Below are 12,019 nucleotides of genomic sequence, written 5' to 3'. Positions count from 1 at the left end.
TGGTTTAGAACAGCCGCTTGGTGTTACTAGCGGAAGCGCGCAAATAATTTTTGTAGTGCTCACACCTCAGGAGTGTTACAAAGCATAATCGGGCAATTGGTTCCACAGCAGGAGGCACTCTCTGATCTGATCATGAGCCCTATAATGTCACATGGAAACTGCTCTCAAACTGTTCAATGTTAGCTGGGCTGATGGAGAGCAAACATCCAGAGTCTTTAATTAAACAAGTGTGAGGTTGCTCTAATTGGTTACATTTAACTCCTTTGTAACTTCTGTGGTGTTAAAGATTCTCATCTGATGAAATGGCTTTTAGCCCACGAAACCTTATGCCCAAATAAATGTGTTTAGTCTCTATGATGCCACAAGGACTCCTCATTGTTTTTTCTCTTTATAGTGTGGAACCAGCAACTCCCTGCTGCACTGTGAGCTTTGCTCCTCTATATTAGAAGCAGCGATAGTCCAAGGGCACCACATGAATCCTATAGTGGAATGAACTTGCAGTGTATCTTGGGCCATAGGAACACAGCTATAGGAGATGTAGTAAGATGAGGCCCTGAAACATTAACTCTAGTGTCAGAGGCCTAGTCTGAAGCCTGAACCAAAGTACTTCCAGGCACTGCTAAGCAAAAGCTGGGCTGTGAGCTAGAGGCAGGCCTCACTCACAGAAGAAGCGAGACGAGGAACTTGTGCCAAGATGACATCAAGATACTCCATAGACATAACAAGGAACAGGCAGGTGCATCTTAAAGACAGGACAGCATGATGGATAGATCTGTTTGTCTGGAACAACATGATCAAAGGGGAAACAGCACCCTAATGAGCCAAGGGGCTGTACCTCAATACGTTAGTAAGGATGAATAATCTGTTCTGTAACTGTATAAAAGTAGGTCCTGGAGTGTGCGTCTTTGGCCAGCCTAGCGGGTAGTGGAAAGTTCGACCACTGACTGAGCTGTGTCCATTGCCAGGGGGCACATATTCATAGTATGTCCTGTAGAGTCTATAGGAAACTATTACTGTGCTTTGTTTGACAATAAACCTGGCTCGGGTTCCTTCGTACCTTACTCGAGTCTGTGGTCTTTGGGGGTTCTCTCGGGGTTTGCTGTGTCAGCTATCTGCGCAGAGCCGGGGCAGCACACAGAGGGAACATGTACGCAGCTGACTGTTATCATCATCGAACAAGAGCAGAGCACCACACCAGTAGCTACTGGCAACAGGAGAGTGAATGGGCTAGGGTCAGATAGCTTCACTGGAGTAGGTGTGACCACTGGCTTCTTTCAGCAAGCTGGCAAAATTTGTACCCAAGGTGCTGGAGGATGTACTTGGGCTCTAGAAGGGAAGGGTGCCTGCCTGCTCTTTACTCAGAGCAGCAATTATGTAAATTGTATCAAAGTCTTTAAAATGGTGATATGAATTACCTACCTCATATTGGTTGATTTGTTAGTGTTTGTAAAGCACGTTTAGGATTAAAAGATGCCATAAATTGAACTGGAGTCAATTAAAATAAAAAGCTAGCAGCAGTTTCAGGTCTTAAACCTTCCCCTGTGTCTTCCTGCCAACTCCTGTGATCTTTACAATCCTAGCTGGTTTTTTTCCAAATGTTTCTCTCCTCTTGTTTTGGAAAAACCCACAGAAAATGCTGTCAGATGCACCAGATAAACAAACTGAACACAATAGTGCAATTTTCCTTCATTCTTTCTGAACTGCAGGCATCTCAGGTTGTAGACATCATTTGTAACAAAAGTACAAAAATACTCAAAGGGAAGTGTGGGTATTTTTCTTTAAATTGACTGGAGTTCTGGAGCTCTTCAAAATACTAATATCGTAGGACTGGAAAAACTTGCTGTAAACTATTTCATATCATATTTTTGATTCTTTCCTCAAACTGTGGGATGTATGTAATCTATTACTTAAATAAGCTTCTTTACTAGATGACTGGAGGATAGATAATGTGATGCCAGAGGTGATCCGGGCAATTACAAGCCAATAAGTCTAACGTCAGTATCAGGTAAATTGGTTGAAACTATAGTAAAGAACAGAATTATCAGATACATAAACAAACATAATTTGTTGGGGGAAGAGTCAACATGGCTTTTGTGAAGGGAAACCATGCCCCACCAATCTATTAAAATTCTTTTTAGGGGGTCAACAAACATGAGGAGAAGGGGGTATTGTGTACTGGGACTTTCAGAAAGCCTTAAGAAGGTCCCTCACCAAAGGCTCTTAAGCAAATTAAGCTGCCATGGTATAAGAGGAAAGGTCATCCCATGAATAAAAGACAGGAAACAAAGGGTAGGAATCAATGGTCCATTTTCAGGATGGAGAGAGGTAAATAGTGGTGTCCCCTAGGAATCTGTACTGGGACCAGTGCTGTTCAACATATTCATAAACGATCTGGAAAAGGGCGTAAATAGTGAGCTGGCAAAGTTTGCAGATGATACAGAATAAGTATATAAGATAGATAGTTAAGTTCCAAGCTGACTGCAAAGAGTTACAAAGGGATCTCACACAACTGGGTGACTGGGCACCCAAATATCAGATGAAATTCAGTGCTGATAATTGCAAAGTAATGCACATTGGAAAACATAATCTCAAATATATATACAAAATGATGGAATTTAGCTGTTACCACTCAAGAAAAAGATTGTGGAGTCATTGTGGATAGTTCTCTGAAAACATTGTTTCAATGTGCAGTGTCAGTCAGAAAAGCTAATAGAATATTAGGAATCATTAGGAAAGGGGTAGATAATAAGACGGAAAATATCATAATGCCTCTATATAAATCCATGGTAAGCCCACACCTGGAATACTGCATGCAGTTCTGGTCACCACATCTTAAAAAAGATATATTAGAAATGGAGACACAGAAGGGTAACAAAAATGAAAAAGGGTATAGAACTTCCATATGAGGAGAGATGAATAGTCCCAGTCTTTTTAATCTTGGAAAAGAGATGACTGGGGACGGGGGGATGATAGAGGTCTAAAAAATCATAACTGGTGTGGAGAAAGTGAATAAGGAAGTGTTATTTACTCCTTTATATAACACAAGAACCAGGGGTCACCCAATGAAATTGATACAAACAAAAGGAAGTACTTCTTCACACAACGGACACTCAGCTTGTGGAGTTCATTGCCAGGGGATGTTGTGAAGGCCAAAAGTATAACTGGGTTCAAAAAAGATTTAGATATGTTCATGGAGGATAGGTCCATCAATGGCTATTAGCCAAGATGGTCAGAGATGCTACTCCCATGTTCTGGGTGTCCCTAGGCCTTTGACTGCCAGATTCTGGGACTGGATGACGGGATGGATTACTTGATGACTTGCCCTTTTCTGTTCATGCCCTTTGAAGCATTTGCCATTGCTTGTGGAAACTGGTCAGGAGTGTGAATACAACACATGGTAATGCTCTTTTGTGCTATAACAAAAAGTTCTATGCATATTATTATTGGGCAGTGAGCGTCTGTTTACTACAAAGATTCCATTCCAGATTGGGATAGTAAAGGCACCATAGTCCATTAGTGTGTTGTGAGTGGGGAGACGTGTGAGGAAAAAGGGTGGAGGAGAACGTACCAGCATATCTGTTTTAGGATTTGTCGAAAATTGGGAAATCTCTACCAGTACAAACCCTTATGGAGACGTGCTTCTCTGCTGCAAAACAGGGACTGCATCAATGAGGTTTACCCTTGTACTTTACGAGGGATTGTCATAACAGCAACATTGCCAACTTTTCATGCATTCAAAAGTCACAAGATTGGCTTGAAATCATGAGCTTTCCAACATAACAGATCTGGAGTTCTCTTTATTTGCCTTCTGGTTTTGGAACCTTTAGAGATCATACTTTCCAACTTTTATCTGCAACCACAAGGGCTTAATTTTTTCGTTCTTTCTTTCTTTAAAATGAAAGCCAAGATTCCCATGCAATCCCATGACTCCAGTAGCTGGTTATGAGAAAAAAGCCAAGTATTGTGGATCTCACTATAAAATCAGGAGAGTTAGCAGCTGCAACCAATGCAAGCCTCGCTTGCACCAGTATGAGGCAGCTACACAAGAGATTTGCACAGGGGTAAAAACTAACTCTGCCAGCTCTTTTGTTAGCATTCTAGTAGCTTAGGCCCAAAACAATAGGCTTATCCAACCCTTTTCTTTAGAAGTCTTAAATTAGAAAGACCTTTCTAGTCATTTTAAAGTTGATTGTCTCTTAAACATTTCCCATGCAATGCAGGCAATAGCAGTAGAACAAAAAAGATAAATTGACTAGTTTAGTTTCACTGTCCAAAAATAGTTAGTGGTATACATTATATGTGATTCTTTCAGTTTTGTAATCTCTAGTACTAGTGACAGAGGCTAGGTATCCTAAAGTCGCTTTTTTAAAACATTGATAATGTTTTTCTCTTAAACCCTATGGAATATTTTTACCTGTCAAGGGTCAGAGCATTAGAAACAGCTATTTGGTACGTCCTGTATTACTTGGCACTAATCCACAAGCAATTGCAAACCCTTTCTGAACCGGCTGCTACTCTCCAGAACTTACATCCCAAATTCTAAACCTATTATGTCTCACGCATGCATAGAGTCTGTTTCTAAAGCCCATGAGTTGTTGATCACTTGCTGATTTGCATTGCAAAAGGGTCCAGTGAGCAATAAAGTACAATCTGTTTCATATCATGAGTTAATATTCTGCTTGAGTGGAAGATAACGTGCTTTTTGCTGCATCTTCAGCTGAGATGTATGTGCTTTGATGGTGACATGCTGTTGATGCTTTCTGGCAATTATGTATCTAAAAGTAGCCCTACATGGATGGAGTCTGAAGACCTGCACTTACCCAGGAACCAGCCATGTTTCATTTGTAATCTTGGTGGGGATTTGTCCACACCACAACACTAGCTCTTAGGGTTTAGTTACACAGGAAAGATTCACCAGTTACATTGGTATAATTATACTGATATTTTAAACTGCAGTAGTTCTGTCAGGTGTATAACTCCCCTGCATGGCCTCTCTTGTTGTGGGATATGAGTAACTTTTTAAGATAAACTTTTTCAGTTTAGCTTAAACAGATTCTAAAGGCTTGTCTACTCTACAGAGCCCGGGCCAGCGTAGCTATGCTAGCAAAGCCCCTTAGTGGAGATGCAATGTATATGTCACCCAAAAGAGTTCTGCTAGCTCCTCAAATGACATTAGCTGTGCTGACAAAGGTGCTTTCCTGTTGACATAGTTGTATTTACGCTATGGCTTTTGCTGGCATAGCTATGTCAGCAAGGGGCATTTTTGGACCAGACTCCAAGTCAACATAGCTGTGCTGGCAAAACTTTGTAGCATAGACCCAGGCCTGCACAACTCGTAAAGCAGCAAGGGCCATATTACTCCAAAGAAAACAGCTGAGGGCCAAAACTCTCCGGCACCCCTGAAACACCCTAAGTCCGTGGAAAAACACACACACACACACCCCAGCGCCACCCAGCCCCGTGGAAACGCACACACACACACCCTAGCGCCGCCCCTCCAAAACAGCGGTATTGACCCTTGGTAATACGTTATAGTGGGCCCCTAAGATAGTATAATTAAGGTAAAAGAAAAATTTCTTTTGCTAGAAGTAGAATAAGATCTCTTTTCCCCCTCCCACACTTTTGTAATCAATTGCCCTGTTGAATGAATGAGGAAGGCGTGGAAGGCAGCACCTCCAGACAGCTGCAACCCTTGGAGAGGGGATGGGAGCCAAACCAAGGATAATCATACTTGTCAAGTGGGCTGACTAGAGAAGAGCAGACATACTGATGGCCTAGGTGGTTAGAAGCAAGCTCCTTCCTTTGGGAACACCCTCTTTGCAGCATTGGGACAACCCCCCAGCCCAGGGAAAAGCAGTAAAAGGACCAATTTTTATGAGAGACAAGATCAGTAGAACAGGTTAGCCACTGACTTGCTGCTCGCCTCCTCACCCCGCTCCTGCCACTGCCCATTCGCTCGGCTCATCATGCTCCCACCCACCCACCCCCTGGCTCACCTACTCACCTCCCCCACCCACTCGCCTCCTCAGCCACTTCCCCCCCCCCACCACTGCCCGCCCGTTCGGCTCATCATGCCCCCCACCCCACCCCCAGCTTGCCTACTTACCCCCGTCGCCCACTCGCCTCCTTAGCCCCCCCTCCCCCACTACCGGCTTGCCTACTTACCCCTGCTCGCCTCCTCAGCCCCCCTCATACTGCCCCCCGCCAGCTCACCTACCTGTCCGCCACTGGCTCGTCTGCTTCCCCCCGCTGCCAGCTCATCTGCCTGCCCGCCGCTGGCCTCTTACCTTCTGCTGCTGCCCCCGCCCCATGCCGCTGGCTTACCCTCACTCCCCAGCCTGCCACTGGCCTCTTCCATCCTGCCCGCCTGCTGGCTGGCCAGCCAGCCGTTGGCTTGCCCCACCCCACCGCTTGCCTACTCAGCCCCCGCAGGCCACACAGTGAGCCCACACAGGCTACATGCGGCCTGTGGGCCGTATATTGTGCAGGCCTGGCATAGACCAAGCTCTAAATGACATACGTGAAACCAGAAAAAGGCATTGTACTGAAATAAGAGTGTCCGCTTGGGAAGTTACACCAGTATAGCTATAGTGGTTTGAATGCACTCTGTACCAGATACCGATATAACTTTCCCATGTAGACAGGCAGTTATACTGTCAGCCGTACTTAAAGGCTCAGTAGTAGGATTGAGATATATCAGTGGAGCTCTGCAGAGCTCATACATAACATACCAGTGGGTGCGGCAGGTCAAGACTGTGGTCCATTGACACAGTTGTAGAGGTTGGGGTGGGCAAGCTTGTGGAGAGCCTGCTGGGCTGTATCAATTTAGCCTGGGAACCTTACCCTGCTGGAAACGTTCATCAGATGGAAGTCCAGCTCTGAGATCTGTAAAAGATAAAGCTCCCCATGTCAGGCTTCCCCTGGGGTTTGCGCACACAACATAATTTTGTTTTTTCCTGCAGAAATCGTGGATGGAAATGTTAAAATGACCCTTGGAATGATCTGGACCATCATCCTTCGCTTTGCTATTCAGGATATCTCTGTGGAAGGTAAATCTCAGAGCCTCCATCTGCTGTTCGAGAACAAGTGAAGGTGGCTTTGGTTGGGGGGCAGGTAGCTGTGTTCCTTGCCACAAAGGAGATCCCATTTCAGGGGTAACTGAATCAGCAGAGAACATATCCTGGATGCCACAATGGGGCCTGAGATCCAAGCTGCCCTGAACTCTGACCACCCTTGATGGCCAGTTCATGGCTTGATATGGATATCGTGGGAGGAGTCTTCATATCCTGCTCCTTGGAGTGTATTTGAGAGGAGTGAGGAAGGAAAGGGGCAAAGGTGAAACCTGGCAATGTGCAGTGGGTCTTGGACTCTAGGGCCTTTCCTGCTGGCTGATCTATGGTGTTGCACGGAAATGTTGACCTGTACTAGGCAGCTAACTCCAAAATGCCATGTAGACCTACCCTGAGAGAAATAATGGTAACAAATCAGAAACCTGCATAAGACATTCATCGCTAGAAGAAGGAAGTTAAATGCCTCACTGCTGTTTCTAACAAAGACACTGGGTCAGAATGAATTGGAAATACTGTTCTACAGCCTATGCAAGGGATCAGAAAATTCCAGGAAAAAATAGGTTAATCCGTGTGTGTTTTTGCTTTCTCTCTAGAGACATCTGCTAAGGAAGGGCTTTTATTATGGTGTCAGAGGAAGACAGCTCCCTACAAAAATGTGAACATCCAGAATTTCCACATCAGGTAATATATTATTCAAAACAAATTTTTCTTATAGTATTTGGCTTTCTGATCTTTGTATGTTCATAGGGCTCTTGACACTATTCAGCATCTGGCATAAATAACCTCTCAAGGAAGTTCTGAGACTAGTTATTGTTCTGCTATTATGCAGGCGAAAAGTTGCATCTACTGTCTTGCCCAGTGTCCTACAGCAAATCAGTAGCAAAACCCACAACAAGACCCAGTTTCTCTGCTCCCCAGTCCCTTTCTCCAAACACAGATGCTGCCTTTGTCAAATACTTTGGAGTGTTAGGCACACTGAAGACACTGTCGGTGTTTGTAGGCTGATTAAGAAATGGTACTTCCCCTGAGTGAAGCTATGAAAAGTTTTAGGATAAATTTCCTAAGGTCGTGTCTATATTAGAAATTTTTACCTGTATAGGAAAGTTGGTTAGGAAGGTGATTTTTTGTTTGTTTGTTTCTTAAACAACATTTCTGTACTGGCAAAAGCACTCGCGTAGACGAAGTTATACTGATATAAGAGATTTTGCCGTTACAGCTCACTTTGCTTGGGGAGCCTGTTTAAGCTATACTCGCAAGAGCACCTTTTTGCTGGTATAAGCTGGGTCTACATTAGGAGGGTTTCCCGGTAGAGCTACCCCAGCAAACCTTTTCTGGTGTAGACATGGTCGAAGTTTGGGATCTGTTAAGCTATGCAAGTATCACCATGGAAGGGGGAAGGGGGAGCCTTGCTAGTGGGGGTGGTGGTATAAAGTTAGGTTAAACAAATCCTTACAAAAAGCATAACTGTGCGGAATGATCCTGTCATAGTCGGACTGGGGAGGAGGAGAAATTGACTAGAATTGCCAGTTTTGTTTGTTTTTTGTTTTTTTCCTTTTCCTTCACCTTTTGAGTTCTACTAAATAAAAGCCCATCCCTCTCCAAAGGCAAAATATAGGTAGTCTTTTGTATTAATCTGACATTACACCGATCAGGGTGGATTGATTTAAATCGTCAAGTGGGAAGCCTTAATTTAAATAATCAGTGTTAATTAACTTTTCCATTTGTACTTCAGGGTTTTTTAAAAGAAAAATGAATTCTCATCGGTTGATGTAAATCAATACATTTTAATAGTTATAACTAAACTGAGCCTTCATACTAGATTGGGTGCATCTTTTTGCTACGTAGTAGGGTACACTGCTGGCATAAATTTATTTAAACAATTATACAGCTTAAATATTTTCAGGTTCATATAAATTGTATATTTTTAGCATGTTAGAAAATGGTGAATTATGGGAGGAGTTATAAGAATATACATAATTTTGAGAACTGAGCCAATCAGAGCTCAGGAAGGGAGAAGCTATAACATAGGAGTGAGACCACCCAGGTGGGCTCATTGAGTGATCCTGGTGGGGTAGATGATGGTGTCTCCGGGAGTCAGAGGCTGGGTCCCAATGCCTAGTTGTTTTTTTTTATAATTTAAATAATAGAATAAAACCCTCATTTTTATCCGCTCTGATATTGGTCTATTTTTTGTCCTCCCTTCTCCCACCAGCTTTGGATTCTATGCTGAGGACCCCCAGGGGTGGAGAGAAGAGGGAGGGCAAATATAGCACTGATCATCGCCAATAGCGATTGCTCCCCCTCATTCTTGATCTATCCTCTCCTAGAAGATCTTTGGTTTGCATATGAAGACATTTTTCATCCCTAAGCTCTGCTTCTGCCCTTGAGTGCCTGGGCACTATTTAACAATGAAAATTCTGTGGTGAGTGAAAATTGGCATTAGGGAGGCAGCAGCACTAAGAACCTGGTCCTACACCAAGTCAGTGGGAGTTTTGGCCACTGACTTCAGTGAGAGCAGGATGGGGGTTACGGAAGTTGCTATAAGCCAATGAGCCCAAAAGTAAAGATCTAGGCTCCCAGAGTCTTGCCGCCATCTGTCATGCCCCTCCATGTGTCTTCCTGACTGAACACTGCTAATTGTGCTGTCTTCTGTCTCTTTCACAGCTGGAAGGATGGCCTTGGCTTCTGTGCTTTGATTCACAGACATCGCCCAGAGCTCATCGACTATGGGAAGCTGCGAAAGGTACTAGCTTAATTTGATTTAAGTTAAGGAGCAGATACCCTGGGTTTGCTGAAATTAAGAGGGACTTGAATTAGCTTGACAAACCAGGAGGAAAACTTAAACTTGCAACTGAAGCTGAAAATATCTTGCCTAAGGGAGGAAAGAGGGAAGAGATCAATAGATTCAGCCTCACTGAAAAAAGCTTCATGAATTTGCCTACCTGCCATTCCCTGTTTTTACAATGACTTATTGGCAGATAAGAGGTGGCTGTGGTCTGTAGGAAGTATGGATCATGTGTGCCCAGGTCCAATGTAGCAAAATTTGTTAACTCAGTTATGCCAATTCTTTTATGCTAGCCTTGTGTGCAAATTACATGAACTAGCCAGTCAAGTCAGTGTTAGGTCTGGAGCAAAAAGGATGGGGCAGGTTACCTGGCTATGAGATACCTTTTCACAGAACTAGAGACAGACAGGCATATGTGTATCCTTTGCCATCTCTTGAAGCCTTGTAATGCGCTGCCTCCTTAGTGGTAAGTCATCTCTGCTGTAGTGTTGGGCTCTTCCTAGCACTTGGATTGGTGCATTCAGCAATTGAAAAGTGTTTATAGGAAAGTTTGATTCTACTTTGAAAAATAATTCTATGAAAATGAGATCTTCCTGCTCAAAAGATCAGCTCCCTGGTGTATTGGAGGCAGGTCGGATGATTTGGTGCCCAAAGAATGTTTATTGCTTTGTATACCTGTTAGCTCTCCTGAGCCAGCACAGTATGAAAGCGTGAGCTGGATTCTATTCCTACTTCTGCATTGTCAACAGAACAGTCTAGTACACCTCTACCCCGATATAACACGAATTTGGATATAACGCGGTAAAGCAGTGTTCTGGGGATGGGGTGGGGCTGTGCACTCCGGCAGACCAAAGCAAGTTCGATATAACGTGGTTTCACCTATAACGCGGTAAGATTTTTTTTGGCTCCCGAGGACAGCGTTATATCACGGTAGAAGTGTAGTTCTACTTACTTACGCCTGCGCCAACTCATTGAAGGAACTGACACTGCGCAGGTGTCACGGAGGGCAAGAATTTGTGATACTTGGAAACTGAGCGTGTTAGATATAGAAATCATTGATATAAGCATAGAACCTCATTGCTAATGGATCTCGGTTCTTGCAGTGGTGGGGGCAAGTGGATGGGACCAGTATGCAAATAAGTAGAGTGCAAAAGAGTTAATTAAATCAGCTGTCTGTGTGAGATGCTAACTGCACAATGCCTAATACTGCATAGAATCAATAACTTCCGAGGTGTTCACTGTCTTGCAGAGCAGTCAATTGTGTTTTCTATCAGTTTTAGCGTCTTGGGATCAGCACTTGATGAATAAACAGTGGAGCTGGACCCCATCTGTTTACACAAACAGCAGCAACAAAAGAAAACAGGTTAAAGTCAACCACATTTTCATATTTTTTTCCTATTGGAAAAATAAGGCAGCTAAACAATGGGCCTTTGAAAATGAAAAATCCAGCAGGGAAACCACAGAGTTCCCCTACTAGAAACAAAAGCCAAATCACCCTGCTGTGAGGAAAGGGAAAAGAAGTTTGTCTGCTCACGCAGCCTGACAGCTTTTTAGAATGAAAATGAGTGGTCGTCCTGTCCACATGGAGGGCAAGAATTTGGTCTGCGGAGGGTTTGACAACCCCTCCTCCTCCCTTGTCTTCTGCCTTTCTTGAAGGTTAAAGAGAAACCTTCTAATGAGAGAAACTCATCAGACCTTTGCTGCTGCTTCCTGTCCACTTTCCCATGGTTGTTTTTCCTTCCCTGTGCACTTTTCTTACCACCGTTGTTCCTTTGCCTCTTCCCCTTGCTTTTTTTGGCCTTGCCTAGACTGGGATTTAAAGGTGCCCTGTTAGCATGTTGTCTACAGCAATGGGGTTGGCTGAGGGACACTGTCTTTTACACACACTGAACTGGTTGAGCTAAAGCCTAGGGAGAGTGTAGCAGGCAGCCTTGCTCCAACTCTACCAGTTTAGTTTATGCTGAAAGCAGCAGGGGGCCTTGTCCACACTACACTTTTACATGTCATCTAGGATGTTGCTAACATGGCTCTTTTTACAACCTGGTCTCAGCAAAGCCATTTCTCCCTCCTCAAATCCTTGCCTTTTGTCTCTTCAGTTCATCTCACTTAGTTTTCTCCACTGCCCCCAGAGTTTGGAGCCTTTCCCCTGGTTCTGTTTCATTCC

General features: G+C 43.9%; 1 protein-coding gene across 5 annotated transcripts in view; it reads left to right on the top strand.

Annotated features, from left to right (window-relative positions):
* ACTN1 (actinin alpha 1) overlaps window positions 1–12,019 on the top strand; it is a 143,306-nt gene that overhangs the window by 87,790 nt on the left and 43,497 nt on the right. For all 5 annotated transcript variants that reach the window (XM_050953476.1, XM_050953475.1, XM_050953473.1 and 2 more), the window contains exons 4-6: window positions 6,963–7,049; window positions 7,664–7,751; window positions 9,735–9,813. In XM_050953476.1, coding sequence (XP_050809433.1) covers window positions 6,963–7,049; window positions 7,664–7,751; window positions 9,735–9,813 — 254 coding nt within the window. The remainder of the gene's footprint in view (window positions 1–6,962; window positions 7,050–7,663; window positions 7,752–9,734; window positions 9,814–12,019) is intronic.

This window comes from Gopherus flavomarginatus, chromosome 5 (genome assembly GCF_025201925.1).
Source record: "Gopherus flavomarginatus isolate rGopFla2 chromosome 5, rGopFla2.mat.asm, whole genome shotgun sequence".
Taxonomy (NCBI): domain Eukaryota; kingdom Metazoa; phylum Chordata; order Testudines; family Testudinidae; genus Gopherus; species Gopherus flavomarginatus.
Note: the sequence above shows the minus strand (reverse complement) of the source record. Positions and strands in the feature narration are given on the sequence as shown.